The following is a 22,496-nucleotide window of genomic DNA, read 5'->3' on the forward strand; positions in this document are numbered from 1 at the left end:
TAAGTTTACTTTTATTATTTTTAGAATAAAACCAAATCCAATTCACAATTTTCAAGAAAGTCACTTTAAGCCTGTAGTGGTCTGGCCCCACGTGTGCAGGATGTACAAGTAGACGCTGTAGACGTGGCCAGGTAGGAGTAGATGAAGTTTATTGAGACCCCACCAGGAGCAGCCTCCTAGCTGCTCAGCCCATCTTCCCAACTGTCTCAGTCCCACACAGTATCCAAGCATTCCACCCACACTAACATTCTATGCGGAACACTGACACTGGCTGAGCAGCTAGGTACAGAATGAAGGGAACATAATAACATGACCTGAGGATACTATAAAGCCCTTACAGAGCACATCAGTTAGCACGGTCATCAACTGTTTCTTCAAAGTCTGAGCTTCTTGATCACTGAAGATTGCCCAATGGTTGATAAAGTGGGCATGAACCTGAATTTGACAATACTCTCTACTTCGATTTTCTCAATTATCAAGTTGAGCCTCTCACAGCCATTCAAAACCCACTGGCAAAGACTGCGCTGCCAATAAGTCATGCGAGAATCAATTTTAATATCACTCTAAAAGTTGGAATGTGTATGCTTCAACTGGTAAATGTCCTTTTGCGTTTATGCGAGGGAGGAAGTCTGGCTCTGAACTTCATCCTATCTTAATGGTCGCTTACAGTTCCAAAGATCTTGCCATCGCCATGGCTCAGGTACAAAATAATAGAGTACCTGATCTAAAAATGGTGATACCCATGATTTTTTATGGTTGGTTGGGTTAGGCTCAAGGAACCAATCTTCCTGAAAGAGGCATATTGAGAGTCTGTGACAATCTACGAATATTGGAAATCAAGGGGAATGCTGATGGTGGTCAATGGTGGCATGTGAAGAGGTTGGCTAGAGTTACAAGGGATATTCTTTTGGGACCCCAAAGGTTCTAGGACTAAGAACCAAGCCTCACAAAGAGGTTTCAATCACTTGTGTGTCAGTCAGTTAGTCAATCCACTTTATTTGATTAAAATCATAAAAGTACAAAGAACAAACCACAACACAGATAATATTACCAAACATATAGACATAATATTTACAACAATATTACAAATTAAAACTTCCTATCAAAATGTTCATAGATTTAAAAAATTTCAACCATCCTAGGATGTCTTGATTAGGCAACATTCATCATCAAATTATTTTTTTTTCTTTAACCTCACAGCAGCAACAAGAAAAGATGCAATATTAAAGATATCTCCTGAATTACACAATGATTGTAAAAAGACTAGTGCTGGTCTAACCTGTAAAAAGCCCTTTCCTTTCAAAATACGAACCAAAAAATTCATGCGTTATTAGAGTAAAAGTGACAGATCATAAAATGTAAAGTATCCCGAGTTGAAAAGTTATCGCAGAGACAAGGCTCTGCATCCTCGGGCTTGCACCAGCCCGGAAAATCCCCCAAAGTGAGGTGAATCAAATTGAAGCGGAGCCTAATTAGGTGCCAGCGATGGTAAGGCGTGTGTGACTACTTATTTCTTGCTCATTTAACTCACTTGGGTCTCTTCCTTGTAGGTTTTTATAGGCACCTCAAAAAATGTTTTAATTTTGATGTTCTATGTTGTAATATCTGTTCTGCAAATTTATTTAAGCTTTTTTTCGTTGTAAAGGAGGAAAATATGTAGTGACGAATTTTCTGTGATGAGCTCAGGTATCCCAGAACAGTCCTACATCATCATGGCACACTTGTCGAAGTTTGCAGTGGACTGCGAGTTCCTAGTCAGATGTGTCTGAATGCTGAGAAAGTTTCTCTGTGTAACTGCTGTGCATAATGGGCTGTGGCTGAACCTAGACTGTACAAGTGTGCATGCCATTCTGCAGGGAGAGTCTGTCAAGTCTAGTTCTCCTCTCCGACACAAGCACAAGAGTTGAGAAAGATGTATATTTGCCACCATTTCTCATTCTCTTTGGCAACTGACTGGTACGCTAGACAAAGATGCGACATTAAATGCCTGAAGGCAAAGGTAGCTATTTACTGAACATAATATCTAAAACAAAACACAAACTTCCATATATAAACATGCCACTCTTACATCAACAAGCAAAACAAATAAGCAAGGGACTTTTATTTACTTGAAATAGAGGACTCAACTGGTTGTGCTTATTCTTCTTGGACCGATAATCCATTTCCCCAAGTGACATTATCAAGCCTAGGCGGTAGAAAGGTAAAATTATATACAGGGAAAACATGTAAGAAACTTTGTCATGCCAATACTAGTTTTGTGACAGGGAAAGAATTGAAGCTGAGGGCCAATCTAGTTTTCCTGCACTCCATTTAGACGTTAGTTTCTTATAATTGCTAGCATGAGTACCTGTCTGTCAGAAGACGATCCCCTCAGATCTCCATTAAATCTGCAAATGAGCCTGTGGCAGCATGTCTGCTGGAACGTGTGTACAATATCAGCACAGTATATGGGCAGGGATCTATCCCTCCTCCTTTGATACTGCACTTTGGTGCTGAAGTGAAGAACTCTTATCAAGACGGTATGTGTTCTGTCTTTTCACAGACTCGGTGAACAAAAAGTCAGTCTTTTTTCTCTACTGCATGATTTCGTTTCCATCTGTAGATTAATCAGGTTGTAGAGGGGAGTTTGTCTTTTTTGATTCAGGGCTGGGCTTGGTAGTCTTTCTTCTAGTACAGTTTTAGTTCTGTGTATCAACTCTCAGCCCTACCTCTTCTTATGTCACTGACAAGGACTGGTCCAATTCTAATCCAATGCTGTAAACCTGTACGAGGAAGGTGCAGGTCAGCTAGAGTCCTCTGTTCATGACAGATGCAAATCAACCACAATAAGACACGATTGGTTGACTCTTGCGACAATCATGCTACCAACACAAAAATCTGACTTTACAAAGTTCTTAGCATTATGATGGGGAGCGCTTATGCTCCTCACGCTAGTCTAGGGACAAAAAAAAAAAACAAAAAAAAAAAAAACAAAAAAAACCACTGCTGACCTGCGACAGGGAGGGCTGGTTGCGACCTTGGTATGCGCCTCTATGATGAGGGACTAAGCCCTTAGACAACAGGAATGTGTCATTGACACACCTGCATGAGAACGGCACTGACTAGAAAGCAGTTTAATTCTCAGTTTCAGCAAAGCCACCAATCTTATTTGTGACATCTTTAAAATGCCCAAGAAAAGTTAGACGAATAGTAAAGACCATTAGGCCATGTGTCAACTATTGTAGATCTCATGCTTCCTGATTCTGCAGCCTAACTAATAAGCATGAAGGGCTGCCAAGATTAAGAAGATGCAATGGTACTGGTTGCAAGTACTACACAACTGCCTCTAGCAACATAAAAGAACAGACTGGGCTACAATGTTGCATGAGGTAGGGATGACCAGTACACACGTCATAATAGTCAACTATTTAATACCTATTTTGTAGTCTACTCCCTTCAAAGTTAACTGTGCATTTAATTTAGTAATCATTCTCGTTAGGTCTCACTTACCAGACACTGCAAGCTGTCTGGTTGCAAAAAACCTATTGTTAACTTTCAGTGAGTGGGCTTACGACCCGCCATGGCTCCCCATTGGTTAACTTTATTGTTACGCTTGTTTGTTTGGTGCTTATTTAATGGCTTGCCATCCTGGTTTTTGTTTTTTTCCCTTTGGAGCATAGCCACTTTATGAACCTTTTGATTGGCTGACTTGTATCCTTCCACTGTTCACATGTATGGAACTCCTTTTTTTGTTTTTCATTCAGCACTCTACAAGCGTGCATGTGTGTCCTAGCTCTCTCCTTTATGTACAGCTTCCCTCCCATAAATTCCCAGCCACTGTTGTGTATTGGTACCAACCCTCCCAGCTGGTCTGTAAAAAACACAGCAACTGGGATATGGTTAAAGAACAAACTTTAAAGAGTTGTTATGTTTTTATCACCTGCATGGTACGTATTGCTTGATAGCACGATCTTTTGCACACAAAGATTTTCATGTCGTTGGAGGAAGGGCCATCTGCTGAACTCATTCAGATAGTATCTGAGACAGCAGGTGTACTTAGATTGACATTCCTCTTGGAGACCCATAAATATGCTTTACAATTGCGGCTGGAAGGGAAACATTGTGGAAGGGGGTTGGAGGGGGGTTAGAAAAGAACAAAGAAAAAGAAAAACATACCTGCTGGTGACTGGTCAACAGCCGCTAACCGCCGCCTCCTCTCAGTCACAGGAAGCACCCAGGCGCCCTGACCCTCCCAGCCAACAACGACGCTGCCTTACAGCAGAGTAGTGATTGGTCTGAGTGCCGTGGTTCGGTGCTCAGAGAGGGACTGGGAGGCTGGGCACGCTCTCCACTCAGGTTGTACAATACGGCTGGTGGAGAGCCTGCACAGTGCCCATGACTGTTTGGCCGGCCCACGACAGCCGGCCAAACCATTATGCGCACTTTAGAGTGTGTTCACCACTCCTCCCCCTGGCCCCTGCTGGCCATACCAGCCCCGCACCTAATAAGGAACAGAAAAATAAAATGATAATAATGTTCCGTTATTATCATTTTGTTTTTCCTCTGCACTGCTCTTAAAGCAGTGGGGTGACACTCCTCCGCCTTAGCGGAAGAGCTGCAAATGAATAAAGATTGAAAATATTGAATTTAATGGAGATGCCATAAGACACGCATTTGCTCTTCCTCCAGAATTGTATAATGTTTTCTCTTCAATATTTTTTAAACAATCCTTTAAAGACAAACATTGGCAATGCAAACACTTCAGCACTCATTATAAAGGAGAGACCACTTGGCGTTGCCAATGCTTGTTTTAACTGCATCTTCAACCTCTTGGTTGAGGTAGGAGGATCTGGTCTCTTTGCTAAGTTCAGGAATATACTGGATAGTAAATCAAGATGGAACGGCATACCCATTGAATGCCAACATTAAGCTTGTTATTTGAAGGACCAACAGAGACACAATCTTGAAGGACATTTATTTTATGTGCATTTGTCTAATGGAATAGATATTCATTTTGAGAACACAGGACTAGATTATACATTTAGGAGGTTCGCCAAGTAAAACCCTACATTTACGGCAACTAAGAAACTAGTGCACAGTTTGCAAAGTTTACCTGCAAGGAGCACTGGAGTTTTCAAAATTATTGAGAGTGGATGCAAATGTATCATATTCCGTGACATCAAGGAAGGTGTTTCACATAATCTTTGACATCAAGGATATAACAGAATGTAATACCACTAAAATGGGTAGGAAGTGCTTGAAGTAAATGCAAAATAAAAAAATAAAACCAACAATTCACCTCCAACCACATAACTTCAAAATGCACTGAATGGATATGAAGCGCAAGGAGCAAGGGCACGTCAGCCACCAAACTCCAAGACTGAAATAGAGCAGCTCCTCTGGTCAGCAGAAGGGCAGCACAACTGCAGATGGAGGGCAAGGTGTGAGAGTCACCCAGGTAAGAGTGAGGACTCGTGCATTTTTTATGACACCTCTTCGCTGATTAAAGATTTGTTGAATTGATTGAGGAGTGAGGACTCAACCTAACCTCCAAATGTGATAGTTTTGAAGCAGAGAGACTTGAGGACGCTGCCTATACCTGGGATATCCTGTTAAAGCATGAAGTTAAGTTGGGTACACAAATGAGATAATTCAATTTCCTAGCCTCTCTACTACATGACAGATTCAAAAACGTTTTTCTCCTTCTATGAATATCTAGAAAATAAAATGATGAGATTGTTTACGTCACTCCCTCGAAATACCCCTATTATCCCGCTAACATATGACATTGACATTAAAAGATTGGAACACTTAGCGATTTGGAGATCTTTGTCCTATTGTGTTAGAATTTAGACCACGGAGGATTTAAAAACATACAGGCAGACATTGCGTGAACTATTGGAATTTGATGTCCATCTCACTTTCCTCTGGTTTGCTCACATGCGAAAATGGCTCCTGGATTTGGGCGCGAGTGGGTTCTGGGTAACTCCCAGCCTACTGATGTCAGATTCAATTAGAGAGATCAAGCATATTTATTGGAACTTTATCCTGCACAGTCACTTTCGGTTGCGCTTTGGTGAGACTTAACACAATATTTCTGTCTATTAAAATGACCCAGAGTTTCGAGCAATTTTTGGATGAGACTGAACCTCAATTAGCAAAGACACTTTATTTGAAATTTAGATATGAGATACTTCAGATAAATTCTTTTACAGCCAAGTGGTCTTGTCACAGACCTTGGGAAGGGACCCTAAGTGTACCCAATGTTCATTAGGCTCAAATGAAGACATTGCACATATTTTATTCTCTTGCAATGCATACGTAATTCCCAGAAGAAAATGGATCAAGCCGCTGTGCCAGAACTTGAATACTAGGAATTACTAAGAGGGGTTGGGAATACTTCAATCAGATAGCTCACAACTTATTGTATTTGGTGTAAGCAGGTTTTTATTGGCATCTAGGTACCTAAGGAAAAGGAGATGGCTTAAATTTAAATGTAACCTTATTATAAACATAGCGGTACAAAAGGGGGTGGTGATGGACGGAGCATCAGAACCAATCAAACTCACACCCAGTCAACAGATCAGGGTTTGATCCATCACCGTTCTTTAGCCCACTCTGCCACCCCAGTTCAGACATGGCCATATGCAAATCAGTCTGACCCTGTGCCTCATTGGAACAGTCCAGCCCGAACTGCCAAGCCATGCCTTCCCTGGACCGGAAACAAGCTTCCTAGGACCGGTTTCTGGCATTTCAGCCGTCTTCAGCCAGGCTTGCTTGAATCCAGTGGCAAAGTGAGCAAGGGACTCACGTCTGAGCATACCCTGCCAACTTATGGCGAACAAAGCGGTACAAAAGGGGGTGGTGATGGAGGTCCATCACCACCCCCTTTTGTACCGCTTATTATAAACATGTTTTATTACTTGGTTTTTAATAGATATTATTTTCTAACCCAAATTACACCTGATTTCTTTGCTTGGTACAACCTAAATGAAGTTAAATTAGTTAGAATGAAATTCATTGGTATTTACTGAATGTTTTATTTATTTCTTGGCACAATTTTAACAATGTCTTGTTGGTCTGTGTTAACTGAGCATGCACTTGCACTTTATAGTTACATTAAATTAAGATGATCAACGCGTTACAGCCCTTTGACAAATTGGAAATTTTACCCTGTAGCATCTTTCATATCTCATTTCTTGGTGAAAATGTATATGTAATGTCTGTTCTTGATTGGAATTATTTTTGTGACATGTTCTTTTATGATTCTATGAATCGAAATAAAGATGGTCAAGTAAAGTAAAGACTGTCTAGAAAGCCCCTGGGACTTTAACATGAGAATACCCCCCTGGTATCTCCAAGTCAAAAGAGGTAGTACTGAAGCTGCCAAGTTATTCTGTGGCCAAGCCGCTTGGAGACACGCACAGTTTCACAACAACTAACCCAGTTTCCTGACATTGACCCCATATCGTATCTACCAATAGCAAGTAGATGCGATTGTTTCTTTCAATAAAGCATTCTTTTTTGAAGCACTTATAATTGATCCTGTATTGTCCTCATTGTTTGACAAAGTTGCGATTCATGCAATAAGCATACCGAGCGTGCGAGATGTCTTCACAGGCAAATTCTTGCGCATATGAAGCTTCTCCTCGATTAAAGAGATAAGTAAAGTTTGGGGCAGTTCCTGGTAACTGCATAATGAATGAAACCCATAATGTGGGCTGTAATGGATTAAACTTGGGAGCATGTTGTGCCAGTCCTGCACAGGTTCTAGCAACATGCCTCATCCCGCAACACAGGAGGGGTTTCATTTACTTATTTCTTTCGTTTTATTTATTTATTTCTTTTAGTACTCTGCTTGAGGGTACCAGCCATACCCTTGGTATCTTTAGACTTCCTCACATGTTTGATACACAATGGGGTTACATTTTAGTCTTTCTTCAAAGGATTTTTGTAACAATACGTATGGCTTTGCACAGACACACTGATCTACACGGCATCCCATTCTTCTTTTAATCTGTCGTGGTTATGTCGAGGTTTGCATGGTCAGTCTCAGCAGTTTTGGCAAGCATGCTGCACCTTTTATAACATCTTTGTTAAATATGGACACTTAAGCATGCAATATATGTGATAGTGCATTTTTAATTATTTGTATTCATTAGATTTATGTCAATTTAAAAGCGGTCTCACACTCCCTTGTCCAGTCCTGAAGAGGCCACAAATAAATTGGCTGAAACACGTCGACTACATATAAGGAGAAGTCCATGCTGACGGTTGGAAAAGACAAATTAATTTAAGGACTGCCATCTTAATCTCATGGGATGTTCCACACATAAACTTAGGCAGCAGCTACAGATAAAGTGGGCTATCTCTTGATAGACCCCACTGGAAAACGCACATTGGTCCGTCACATGCTCTAACTATTCATACGCATACAATAGTGAGACTGACGTCTTAAAGACTTTGTCATTTTGTTTGGAAGAAGTATATACATAATAAATTATTTGTGTATAGTAATACAAAATGAGGCATCTGGATATAAAAGTTTCATTAATCCTCTCCTTAAATTATGTTTCTTTGCCCAATAATAATTAATGTGTTATTGTTCACTAAAGAGACTAAATGTATCCCGCTAGAGTAATTATTGTTCCTTTTCTACACAACTAGCCCAAAACTCTACAGGATCACTTGGTCCACCCCCTCCCTTTTTGTTGTCCCTGTTAAGTTATCAGGGGATAACAGCCATTGGTCTTTTCTGGGCTCAGAGACAGGCAACTATTAACTTTCCCAGCAAAAGGGGTGTATTACAGCTCTGGAGCGGTGATGAGTAGTAGAACATGTTTTAAGCCAGTACTGGCTCAGGCAGCCTAAAGTACATTTTACAAAGTTACTTTTCTGCTGAAGTTATTACAAATTCGATTTTATGTTTAAAACAGATTTTAAATCCAGGCAGGAAATAACTTTGAAGCAATATTCTAGCCCTTTCCTAAGCTGAGATGTAAAATGATTAGGGAAAAGTATGCCAGGCTTACATAGTGAAATAGATTTTCACTTTTGCTTCACTGTGAGGGCACATTAACCCCTAATATGTAGGATGCCCTCTTTGTATACACTAGCACCTTGCCATCTGGGCTTTCAAGCCACACTTTAGAGATACCTTATAGATATATTAAACTAAGCTTTTCCTACAAGGTAGTTTACCCTGCTATGTGTCACAGTAGTGTGTTTAAGTTGCAGCTAGCAAGACCACAGTGGTGCTTATGGCAGAAATATATTTTTGTAACATATGTGGGTGGTGTAAATATACACAGCAGCACACATATGACATATAACTTCCCATGACTTTGGTGTACTTTAGGCACTATTTACAATGGACTTACAGGGAGGAGAAATAGGGAGTTCCAATGTACAGTCCATGTTTTAGAGAAGAGGCACTGGCACTTGAATACTGTTTAGCAGTGCAGAGTCCTGAAGCCACTAAACATAAGGTCCAGAATAATGTGAAAAATCTGGGGTGACCATGCAGAAAAGGCAGATTTGCTACAGGTGTCGCCCACCACCCGAGGGGGCAGTTGGCAAAGAAGGGAACAGGAAGAAACCAGTGATATTCCAACAGGCACTTCAAAAAGCGAACAGAAAATGCAGGGCTCAGTTAATGGCAGAAGGCAGTAGCATTCAAAACTAGCCTAAGGAGTCACCGCAGGTGCATTTAAAAAGCACCCACAGCAGGGACCAAGTACAAAAGCAGTGGAACAGTGACTTGAACACTGAAAGCAAAAAGATCACAGACAGATGGGGCAACAGCATAAGTAAAAGCAGTGGTCAGCCCCCAAACACCCCATCCTCGCAAGAACAATGCCAAAGTGGCAAGGATGACTGGAGGGGAGGAGTTCGTCCCTAAAGGAAGCCTTGGAATGACAAATGCCATAGCCACTAGGGCAAACCAGGAATTCCCACCGGCTCTCCCAATCACATTGGGAGCCACCGGGACAACTGCAAATGTAGCAAGTTATTCCTAAACCACTGCAAATAATAAACCCTCCACAAGAGTAAAGGAAGTGAAGTGGACTCCACATCAAGACAAGAGTGATCTCAGTATCTGTGAACAAAGATGTAAATAAAAAATGATTTGAAGTAACGAATAGCATAATCATGACTCACCTCAGAGTAAAAGAATAAAATGGATACTAGACTCTTTCCGGGCGTCATCTCTACTAGGTTTTTGCGTATAAAAGTGGGGTGGAGAGGCTCGAGTGATGAGAAGTCATAACCACAAGAGAGTAAACATGAGAGTTAAGTGGGGTGCTCGAACAGGTCATCTATTTTATAGATACGTGTAAACATTGTTTCAATTATTCACTGCTATCTCAATAACTTGTAAATGGTAATATTTGCAGTGTGGGCTGTTTTCTAACAGCCTTTCAAATATTTCGTGTACCCATTGTTTACCTTAATGTGTCATTCCTGACCATAGTGAACCCCCATGACAGTTTCGGGTATAAACTGACAGAATTCCATTCATGAAAGCGGCTACGGGACTCATTTCAGCAAAAGAAAAAACTAAAAACCGGTCACGCCTGAAAATCCCGTAGGGGATGTACATAACTCGACAAGACATCCCGCTTTTTGGAGAATATTAACCACATTTCTGGCTTGTACCGTATCAATTTAGTCAATACATTATACACACTAGAATTACAAGAAGGGCCGCTGGGAACCTCTGAAGCAGGGCCGGAAGTACAGACTGTCCCATCTTCCACTACGTCCCCCAGGCTATGTATTTCTGCCCAACGTCACACCTTTACCTCTACCCGTTTGGCAAGTGTTTTTTTAACCGCGGTTAAAGCCCACAACGTCAATTCAGGGGCATCTGCAGCTCCTGTGCAGGTACGGGCTAAGAGGAACAAATTCTAATTCATTTTTAAATGGGCAGAGTAAGAAAGATTTCTGGAGCAAATAAGTAAAACACTTTAAACACGGACAAAATGTGGCTATGTGGACTACTTAGTCAGTTAATGTACCTTTCACTGTCCTTCTAAATTATTTGTAATATTCGATAAAAGCATCAGACTGTGTCTCTTACAGAGAAAGAAAAGAATATCTAGTTACTACAATAAGGTAAAGATGGTGAATGTTTTTATTATGTTCCACACAAGCTCAGACGTCTTAAAAAGGTGGCTTCCCTCCCAGTGCCCAAGGCTTACCTGCGGTGTCCCAGATGGAGATATTGTAGGGTCCCCACTGCTTGAGGTAGAAGGCGCCCCCCACCGTGCTGACCGTGTCCTGGAACCTCTTCTCCACGTACATGTGCAGCAGGGAGGTCTTGCCTACATGCACGTCCCCCAGCAGCACCACCTTCACGTCGGGCTTCTTCATCCGGCTGCCGGCGGCGGGGTGAGGGGCCGCGGCACCGGAGCTCTCCATGCTTGTGGGGGCCTCAGCGCCCGCCCGAGGAGGCAGTTCTCACACACACTAGAGGCGCAGCTCGGAATCTGGCTGGATACACCGACCACCCCGCATTCTTCCGACGCCTTGCTCCTGGACGACCACGGCCAAACACCGCCGTACTTTGAGCTTTCGTCAACTTTTTATGCGCGGCGTTCGCCTTCCCTGTTCTTTGCGGCCCGAATTCCCAGAATCTTCATCTTTTTTGTTTAGCTTTTTTTTGTTCTCACTTAGCGCCACCTTACTGACGTTGTTGGGTAGGACAGACAACTTTTACGGAACCTCTGACACACTTTCATCCGGATCTGGAAGCTGTCTCTGACTGTTGACAGTTGCGATAGTTCCCTTCTCCTGTCAGAAGGGGCGGAGCAGGAAGCACGTTCAAGCAGCCGCAGGACATCCCTCCACTAAGGACAAGCATAGTCTTAGCCCTGCAGCCCGCTAAGGCAGGCAGTACCATGAGCACCGCTGACACTACAATCTATTTTAGAAGTATTGTAGTACAAGACTAACATATTCCCGAGCACTGTGAAAACAAAAATTTGCAGCAAAATAAGTTATTTGTATCACTATTTCACAGTTCCTACCCCTCCAACGTTTAAATAAAGGTCAGTTGGTATTAAATACGAGCATTAGCAAAGCCAATAGGTCGAGCTGTGGCAAGTCTTCAATTGCAAGCATATAAAACAGACAATAAAAGTGGGGGGGAGGAGCCTAGCGCGCAACCAAGATGGCCGCGTAGGTGCGAGGCTCCCGAGGACCTCCGCGACCTCCTGCATAAATCCTGACAGAATCCTGTCCCAGATGAGGGGACTGTATTTGTGAGCCCGAGCAGAGGTGACGCCCGTTTTCCGTTTTTAAATCGGACCTCGGACACCGTCAGGAGCATCGATTGAGGTTTGCGGCCTTCTCCACACCGGCCCCCCGTACTGGAGTTGTGGGGCGATCCGGACACAAAGTGAACAACAGCGGCGGGCAAGGCTGGGTGACTCGCGTACCCCGCACTTTCACTTTCGCTTTTCCGCCCTCCTTGCTGCCAGGCGAGGTTGGGTTGCGGGGCGGTGTGCGGTGGTGTGGTCTCGCTGGGGTGCCCTGCCGGTCCGCCAGCTGCGGTCCGTCCTGCGGAGCGGTGGTCGCTCCCCCCTGGACCCCTTGAACTGGATTGTCGGCCCCCCGTTTCTTGAGGAGATTGACTCGTCTTGGGGATTGAAACCATGTCCACAAAACAAGATGGCGATCGGGCTAAGATAAAATCGACCCGCCGTGGCGCGGCCCAGCAATCCAACAGTATGGACCGCTACACCCTCCAGAAGGGATCCCCAGAGGCGCCGCGTAGGCCCCCCACGGGCCCGACTGATGCTTCCGCTCTGCCCACGGACCTGACCCTCCGAGACGTCATGGGTGCCATTGCCGAGATGAAGGCCTCTGTGGACCGGCGCTTCGACACTCTGGCGCAGAAGATTGACTCGGTCCTCGTGGATGTGGGCCTCGTGAGGGCTGATTTGTCTAAAACCAACGACCGGGTCGACTCTTTGGCCCACTCTACCACGGGCCTCACAACGGACGTAGCGGCCCTCCAACAGGAGGTGCGCAGGCTTGGCCAGGCGAGCGCCCTGATGAATCGTCGGCTGGAGGATTCCGAGGGTCGGGCCCGGAGGAACAACGTCCGCATTATCGGGGTGCCGGAGGGACGCGAGGCGGAGGCAGCGGATCTATTTGTTGAGGACCTGGTTCTCACCCATCTCCAGCCTCGGGGGCTGAGTAAATTCTTTGCGGTGGAGCGTGCCCACAGGGTCCCCGGGGGTAGGCCTAAGGTTGGAGCCCCTCCGAGGCCTCTCATCGCCCGGATCTTCAATTTTCGGGACAGAGACGCTATCCTACAGACTTCCAGGCTACAAGGGCCGGTCAAACTTGACAATATGGACATCAATTTCTATCCTGACTTCACTCCGGCAGTCCAAAAGCAGAGACTGAGCTTTCTCGGTGTTAAACGTCGCTTAAGGGACCTGAATCTCAAATATGCGATGCTTTTTCCAGCTAAGCTGAGAGTGGAGGTGGATGGCCACACGCACTTTTTTGATCGACCCGATGTGGCCGGGGACTGGCTAGACACTTTGCCCGGAGACCGGGACCGGGGGGGTGGGGGGGGTGCGGTTGGTGGGGAGGGCCCGCCGGATCAGGACTGAGGGACTAATGGTGGGCCTTGCTCTGGACTGCGTTGTTGTCACTATTGACTGTTAGGGTAAGTTCCCCTCCTGTGGAGGTCGTGTGGGGTCTCTTGGGGGATCTCCCTCCTCCTCTGGGGGACTAGTTAGTTTTCTTATTTATGGGGCGACAGGCACACTGCACTTTGGGGGGGCTGTTTGGGCTCATGCAGGGGTGCAGGGTGGGGGGAGTTCTGTTGGGTTGGGTGGGTTGGGGTGGGGTGTGGTTCGTTTCTACCGCAAGGCAAACCCGTTATTGTACTGTTGTTTTTGAGATGCTCTGGGGGGGACAAATGATGGCTTCGTTATGTGATGGGGGGTAGGGATTTGACTTTGTTGTCCTGGAATGTTAACGGACTGGGTGATAGGATCAAGCGGGGTGTGGTCCTGCAGTATTTGAAACGGATTTCGCCTGATGTGGTCTTTCTGCAGGAGACACACCTTATTGGTAACTCCTTTTGTGCCATGAATCGCCGTGGCTTTCGCTTGGTGGCCCACTCGGGCTTCACATCAGGCTCGAGGGGGGTGGGCATCATGATCAAGACCTCGCTCCCGCTAGAAATAGACGAGGTGCGCCATGATGAGAGGGGACGCTACACTGTCTTGGTGGGGAGGATGGAGGGCAGGGTAGTTGTCTTTGTCTCTGTGTACGTCCCACCGGGGCTACAGTCCACCACCTTTGCAGATCTGGGACGCCTCCTTCTTGACCTCCCGGGGGGGCTTCTGGTGGTTGGGGGGGATTTCAATGCGGTGGCTTCTGGGACTATGGATCGTCATCCCCCTAGGGACCTCCCCCGGGCACAGGCGTGGTTAGCGGGCCTTTTGGACACACTGGGATTGGTGGACTGCTGGCGTTTAAAGCATCCCACCCAGCTGCAGTACACCTTCCATTCGGGTGCCCATGGTAGCCTCTCGCGGCTTGATTATGTCCTTGTCCCTGCGGCCTATGCTGGGAGGGTGGGAGAGGTGCGCCATCTGGCGCGGGGTATTTCAGATCATTCCCCGCTCCTGTTGCACTTGGGTGTCTTCCCGAGGGGAGAGGGCAGGGTAGCCCCAATCAATGCTTGGTACTTGCGTGACCCCACTATTCGCGCTGACCTGATTAAATCATTGCAACGGTATTTTGAGGAGAATGTGGGGTCCGTTCCGTCGGCTATCTCCCTGTGGGAAGCCTTTAAAACAGTTCTCAGAGGGGAGGCCCTCTCCTTTATCTCCCATGCCCGCAGACGCGCACAGGAGGAGGTGACCCGGGTGGAGGCCGAAATTACTGAATTGGAGGGGGATCTGGGGAGTGGGGTGACTGACGCGGCGCTGCATGTTCTACACCTTAAACAGGCGGCCTATAGGGCCCTCGTCACGGAGGCGGCCAGGGGCCTTAGCAGAGAGCAACAGGGGCGACTGTATGATGTGGGTGATAAGGCTGGCAAACTGATTGCGTGGTTGGATAAGAAGGAGAGAGCTAGTCGTGTGGTCCCGCTGATTGAGAGGATGGATGGTGTACGAATTACTGAGCCGGAAGGCATTGTTTCTTGCTTCGCGGATTATTTCCGCGAGGTATATTCTCCGGTCTCTCCCTGCTCGGAGGAGGACTCCCATGCCCTGCTGCGGGACATCGCGCTGCCCTCGCTTTCAGTGGGGGACAGGGATTCGTTGGATGCCGCTCCCACCTCGGATGAAATCGCCCTCGCCATACGCTCGGTCGCCTCGGGCAAGGCCATGGGCCCGAATGGCCTTCCTATCGAATTGTATAAGCTGCGACCGGATGTACTGGCACCTCACCTCCGTGCGATGTTCCTTGCGGCCCACTCGCGGGGCTCCCTCCCGCCGGACCAACGTCTAGCTACCATCGTGGTTATCCACAAGGAGGGGAGACCGCGAGACCGTGTTACATCCTATCGGCCGATCTCGCTCTTGAATGCGGAGCCTAAAATCCTCGCCAAGGTGCTTGCCAACCGGCTGGTCGGCGTGGTGGGCGATCTGGTCCACCAAGACCAGTCCGGCTTCATTCCCCATCGCAACACGGCTCTTAACTTGCGGCGCTTGCACGGGGTGCTCGCGCGTGTTCCATTCGTGCGGGAGCCGGCCATCTTGGCGTCCTTGGACGCCACCATGGCGTTCGACACGCTCAAGTGGCCGTACATCTGGGCGATGTTGGCGAAATTTGGATTTGGCCCGGGATTCATCAGCTGAGTCAAATTGTTGTACTCCGACCCATTGGCGCAGGTGGTGGTGAATGGTCGAGTCTCGGCCCCATTCGTGCTGGGACGGGGCACGCGACAGGGTTGCCCCCTGTCGCCGCTCCTGTTTGCACTGGCCTTGGAACCCCTGGCGGAGTGGCTGCGGTGGCACCCTTCTATCCGTGGTCTCCGTTGGACCCCTGAGTATGAGGACCGCGTGTCCCTCTACGCCGACGACATCCTGTTGTACTTAGCCTCCCCGCGTAAATCACTGATTGTCCTGGTCGATGTTCTGCGCTCCTTCGGCCGTAACTCAGGTCTTGTCATCAACTGGGCTAAATCCTGTATCTATGTTCTTTCCGGGGAGGCTCCTGTTCTCCCGCGGGGCTGCTCGATCCAGATTGCCTCGCAGGGGTTTCGTTACCTGGGCGTCTATATTACGCTGGACCCGGTGGCCCGCTATGAGCGGAATTTGCTTCCCCCCCTCCAGCGCCTGAAGGAGGACGTCGCGCGCTGGCGGCGCTTGCCGCTTTCACCGCTCGGCCGGGCGGCATTGTTCAAGATGATGTCCTTGCCGCGCTTTTTGTATGCTCTCCAGAACTCGATGGATCTGGTCCCGGCGCGTTACTTCCGTGAGGTGGAGAGTTTGCAGCGCCGCCTGTTCTGGGACGGGAGGCCGCGTATAGCCCTGGCAAAGTTGACGCTCCCGTGGTATGACGGAGGGATTGCCCTCCCGGATATTAAGCGGTATTACTGGGCCTCCCAATTAGCTGCAATTAATCATGGCCTTTACGGGCCCGCCTTAAACCCGGCATTTGAAATGGACAAGATGCTCCTGCCCGGTGGCGATTATAATCGAGCGCTCTACACTAGCGTGCCCGATTCCCGCCTTACGGGACCCACGCGTGTCATGGTGCGAGTATGGCACGCGGCCAATGCAGCTATGGGATGGAAGGACCGTTTGACCCGGGCGTCACCGTTGTATGCGTCTGAGAGGTTGGGCTCCCTATGGACCTCGAAGGGCTTCGATAGGTGGGACACGATAGGCATTAGTACAGTGGGGGACCTCTGGACGAGGGGAGGATTCAAAACATTTGAGACACTGCAGGCGGAGTTTCAGCTGCAGGGCAGTGAATGCTTTCGATACCTGCAGGTCCGTCACGCTCTGGGTTCAGTCTTCCCAGACGTGGCCGCCATCCCGGAGTCCTCCCCATTGGAGGATAGAGTGCTAGATGGCCACGTTCCGGACAGCACGATCTCCCTCATCTACAAGAAGTTGATTAATGACCGCTCGGGCTTACTGACTGGGCTCCGCGAGGCTTGGGTTGCCGATGGGTTGGAGCTGGACGACGAGGACTGGATTTCCGCGGTGGCCTCCCCGAAGGAGGTGGCCATCCCGGCTCGCCTTCGCTTCGTCCAGCTTAAGATACTTCACCGGGTGTACATGACGGGGCCAGGGCTTCTGCGTATGGGCTATGCCGAGGATGGACTGTGTAGGCGTGGGTGCGGTGCATTGGCGACTTTTTTACATATTCTGTGGGAATGTCCGAGGGTGGAGCGATTCTGGCGTGGTGTGCATGGGGTCCTGCGAGCGGTTACGCATGTCGTGCTGGTGCCTGAAGCAAGGAGATGCCTGCTGAATGTGTGGGAACCAACCGACTACTCGGTTCCACAGACGCGATGGGTGACGCTGGGTTATATGATCGCTAAACGTGACATCGCTCAACTGTGGGGATCCCAGAGGCCCCCGGCAGTGTCGGCCTGGAAAGAACACATGGATTGGTGCATGTTCCGAGAGAAGGTTGTGTATGTGGCGCGGGGTAAGCCTGGGGCGTGGCTGAAGGTGTGGGGCCCCTGGAACGCCTACCGCGGGGGTATTTGCGAGCTGCCATTGTTGCCTCCCGCTTCACCAGCTCCGTCCCCCTAGATGACCCCCTCCCCCAAGCCCGGGCACAGTGTTTTCCCAGTCCCGGACCTATTTCCCTTCCCCTCCTTCGATTTTAGTATATGGTTGGGGTCCCCCCATTTGAGGAGCATATGTTGTCACTCTTGCTCTCGGGTTGCCTTGCGGGTGTGGTTTTATGTTGTTAGTGTTGTATAAAACGAAACCGTATTGTGGGATCAGAGTCATGTGGCCCACGTTGTTGATACCTCCTGCTTTAGCGTCTCTGTAACGCCAAGTGCCTTATTGTATATATGTCACTAATTGCTGTCACTTTAGCGGCCGGCCGGAAGGTTGTAGGCCCATACCTGTATATATTCGAGATTGTAATAAACGGTTTCAAAAAAATAAAAATAAAAAAAAAAAATAAAAAAAATAAAAGTGCACAGGTAATAAAAAGGCTGCTGACGAGAGGTAGCGGGCATATGTTTGTAAAGTTAACAAGCATTGGCAAAGCCAATAGGTCTTGTTGACGCTAGAGGTAGTGCAATTTGTTTTGCTTTGGTCTACAGTAGTGTAGGTGTTTTTCAGAGTGGTTTGTATGTGGTAGATTAGAATTGAGTGGGATGTCACAGTCGCTTTGAACAGGACGAGCATTGTGCATCCAAGGGTGTAAATTGAAAGGTGAATAAAAAATGTGCTAACATTCGCGCCAAGAATTTTCAATTCTATTAGGGACACGGAGGCGAGGATTATTGCTTCTCTTTCTTTACTGTCAAAATCATAGCAGCCTAAGAAAACGTTTTACACAAAATATAACCCACATTTCCCATGATGCTCTTGCAACCAATCATGTCCCATCACACCCTATAAGAGTCACCATCTCCTTCAAATGAGCCTCTTTCTTTGCTTGAGTCTTTTAGTCCAAGTACAAACATTAACTGGAAATCAAAAGCATTATCCTCCAACGTGGAAGAGACATTACCAAGAACTAGGACGACGTCCAACCTTTTCAGCCAGAAGAACGATTATTCAGCTTTCTTTTCTGAGCCTGTAATAAATGAAACAGAAAGAACCAGTAATCTCTGTTGAACAGAATATATACTACATACGGGTGGGTACTTAATTGCAAGAATCATTGAAATACGAGGGGGATAATCCTAGCCTCCGTGTCCTTAATAGAATTGAGAAGTCTTGGCGCGAATGCTAGCATATTTTTTATTCTATTACAGGACTGGAGGCTCGGATTATTGCTCGTTTAACGCTTATCAAATACCACACTATTTATATCGGTTTATAATACAATTGCTTAAACGTAGAATCTGATGACCAATCAGCAGACTTCATGATGTCTTGAATAGTTGAACCCAACATAAATGTTTTGGATGCCATGGCACCACGTTCAGAATGTGCCACAAATACCTGGGTATCAATACCAGCTTCTTTCATGAGTGACCTCAACCATCTGGCTATCGTAGCCGCTGACACTGGCTTAAACGGTTTTTGCAAAGCAATCAATGACTGTGTAGAAGCCTCTGGTCGCAAAGACTGTGTTCATTTTTCATAGGCTTTCAGACACTGCACTACACATAACTTAGCATGACTGGGAAAAGCATTATATTCAATATTACGTGACAATGTTTTCGTCCTGCCAGTAATAGTAAAGGAAACTACTTCCGGAGTAAATACTCTACCTGTAAGGTCCAAGGCTCTCACATCTGAAGAGCGTCTGCAGGCAGATAAGCACAAAAGCGTAGCTAGTGTAGCTGACAGCTGCTTCCTGGATAACAAAGCATTATTCGTCCATTTGTCAAAAAGGGATATGACTAGTGATACATCCCTCAAACAGGAATACTTCAGTTTAGGAGGATTAGCCACTCTGATTCCACTTACATACTACAGGGTGCATACCCACTGGTTTTCTGTCCACCTGTGTATGGCCTGCTGATATGGCCGATCTGAAATTATTGACTGAACGATATGCTAAACCTTCAGAAGCTTTATCGGACAGGAAATTCACGATATGGGATAATTCTGCCCCCACGAGATCCACGTGCCGTTCCAAGCACCAACATATCCAGCCTTTCCAAGCTGAGGAGTATATTTTCAGTGTGGAAGGGGCCCAAGCCTGCTTAATGAATGCGGAAGCTTTGTCCGAAAAGCCTGGCATTTTCCCATTGTTGCCGGAAAGCCTCCATGCAATCAGGGACAACTGCCCCATGTCACCATCGGATACAGTTCTCCGTGAGGGCCCTGGAGCATCGTCTGAGACCACGGGAGTATCCTGGGAAAGTCGCAGCTCATCTCCAATAGTATAGGGAACCAGGGCTGCGACTTTCACTGGGGGGTGTCACCAAAATCACTTCTGCCTGTTGCCGGGCTATCTGGGTCATCGCCCTGGAAGGCATAATTCAGGCCCACTGACCAATCCTGGGAGACAGCATCTGTCGCTTTCGCTAATGGGTCCGGCCTCCAGCTGAAGAACGTCTGCAGTTGTCAATTCAGTCTGGATGCAAAAAGGTCTATCTTGCAAGGACCCCATACTGCTTGCAACCAATGGAACAGATGAGGTTGGAGTTGCCAATCGCTGTAGTCCTTCAGATACCTGGAATTCCAGTCCGCAACAGTGTTCGACTGACCCGGAATGTATTCCACTATCACTGATATCTGATGACTAAGACAATAGTGCCAATAATCCTTCGCTATCTCCACTTGCAGGGATGACCTCGTACCTCCTAACTTGTTGAAATATCTCACAGCCGAGACATTGTCCATCCTGAGAAGGATGTAACAAGAGACCTGTTTGGCGGGAGAGCGTCCGTATCACAAATGATCCCGCCAGCAACTCCAGACAGTTGATGTGGAGAGATAGTTCCTGAAGGGACCATCTACCTCCTGTGGAGATATCTCCGCAGCGTGCACCCCAGCCCCAATGGCTGGCATCTGATTCTATAATGATTTCCGGTTGGGATCCGAAGATGGCCCTGCCATTCTATGCCTCTACATGTCCCAACCACCACTGCATCTCTTTCCTTACTTCCTGTGTCAGAGGGACCAGATCAGTATACAACAGACCCTTCCGAAGGTGTTGGATTTTCAGTCTCTGAAGAGTTCGATAATGTAGAGGCCCCAGGATGATGGCCTGTATTGAGGACACCAGTAATCCTACTATTGTGGCAATTGTCAGGTGGGAAACCGACTGTTTCGTCAGTACTGATGTGAGTTCCTTTTTGAGGTCCCGTAATTTCGACCGGGGAAGACTCAGCTAAGCAGTCTGTGAGTCTATGACAAAGCCCAGGAATTCTATTGACTGCGAAGGACATTAGACTGACTTGGGTTCATTGATTACAAACCCCAAGTTCTCCAGCAGGGACACCGTCATTTGTAAATGCCGGTTGGCTAGGGATTGAGTCCGTGCCATGATAAGTATATAGTCTAGTTATACTATCATGCGTACGCCCTGTTCTCGCAGGTGAGCTATCACCGGCTTCATGACCTTGGTGAAACACCATGGAGCCAAAGAAAGTCCGAAAGGAAGGGCCAAGTATTCCAACCACCGGTTCCTCTATTGAACCTATGGGAAACATCGATGGGGAGGATATATAGGTATTGTCAAGTAAGCGTCTTTGAGGTCCAGTCGGACCATCCAATCTCCATTTTTGAGTAGTTCTGCTAAAAAATGGATACCTTTCATCTTGAAGTGCTTGTGAACCATGAACTGGTTGAATTCCCTCAGATTTGACCATCACCTTTCTTCTGCACCAAAAAAACTTTGCTGCAAAAACCGCGAGCCCCGTTGTCGCAATAGGCAACTGCGTATTTTTGCAGCAATTCCTTTATCTCCGCGTCTATAAAAGCACATTCGTGTTTGGAAAAACTGAGTTGTCTCGGGTGTGAGTCTTGGTGTGGAGGTTGATAGAATTCTAGGTGAAACCCCTGAATGGTATGTATAATCCATGCATCTTGTGACAGCACTCTCCAATTGTGTAAGAAAAATTGTGTGTGACCCCCCCCATAAGTAACTGAGATATCTCGGTAACTCTTACCTGTAGAATTCTGGAACTGGAATCCCGTCCTGTTTCTGCCTCTGTTAAATGGGTGCTTGTTGAATCTCTGCCTCGTGGGGTAGAAGGTGCCACCTCTGGTGGAGTCCCAGTCACCTCTACCACGTCCATAATCGCCTCTGGGAGGACCTTGGTAGTACTGACGGCCTGGCGGGCGTCCCTGTTAAAAAGGCCACCCTGAAACACTCTCTTTATCCCTGATTGGGCCTTGTCCAGAGACGTAAAAGTACCCACGTACTTTGAGACATCTTTAACAAATCTCTCACCAAAGAGATTGCCTTCTACAAGGGGACCAGGTTCGGCTGAGGCTAACTCTGTAAGGTTTGAATGCATTAGCAGCAACTTGCGTCTCTACGTAGAGATGGCGCTATTTGCGTTCCCTAGGAGGCATATCGCCCTCTGTGTCCAGCCCGCCAAACTGTCTGGGTCCACTGGACTGGGTGATTCCTTTGCTACCAGTGCCATTTCCAGGAGTTTGACCTGGCAACCCCGCCAGGCACGGTCAATATCCTTTTTGGGGTCCTTTGCGAATTTCTTGAGAAAAGTCAAAAGGCTGTCATCGATTCCAGGTGTCTCTGCCACCTTGTCAAGTATATCCGGCAGAGGACACTCAGAGCGCAACCTGTTTCTCACTTTTTTATCAAAACCTTTCCTAAGGTTATCGTGGTGATATTCCACCACCTCAGGGGCAGGAGCCCAATCTGATGACCGGGGGTGAACAATGTCTGTAGGGTTGAACGTGAAT

At 47.1% G+C, this 22,496-nt stretch overlaps 1 protein-coding gene across 1 annotated transcript in view; it reads right to left on the reverse strand.

Moving 5' to 3' along the window:
- The window catches only part of RAB20 (RAB20, member RAS oncogene family), a 132,002-nt gene extending 120,215 nt beyond the window's left edge, over positions 1-11,787 (reverse strand). Inside the window, exon 1 of the mRNA XM_085622172.1 lies at positions 11,184-11,787. Within this exon, the coding sequence (XP_085478298.1) occupies positions 11,184-11,403 (220 nt within the window). The 5' untranslated portion in view covers positions 11,404-11,787. The remainder of the gene's footprint in view (positions 1-11,183) is intronic.
- Positions 11,788-22,496: the final 10,709 nt, after the last annotated feature.

This window comes from Triturus cristatus, chromosome 8 (genome assembly GCF_964204655.1).
Source record: "Triturus cristatus chromosome 8, aTriCri1.1, whole genome shotgun sequence".
NCBI lineage: Eukaryota > Metazoa > Chordata > Amphibia > Caudata > Salamandridae > Triturus > Triturus cristatus.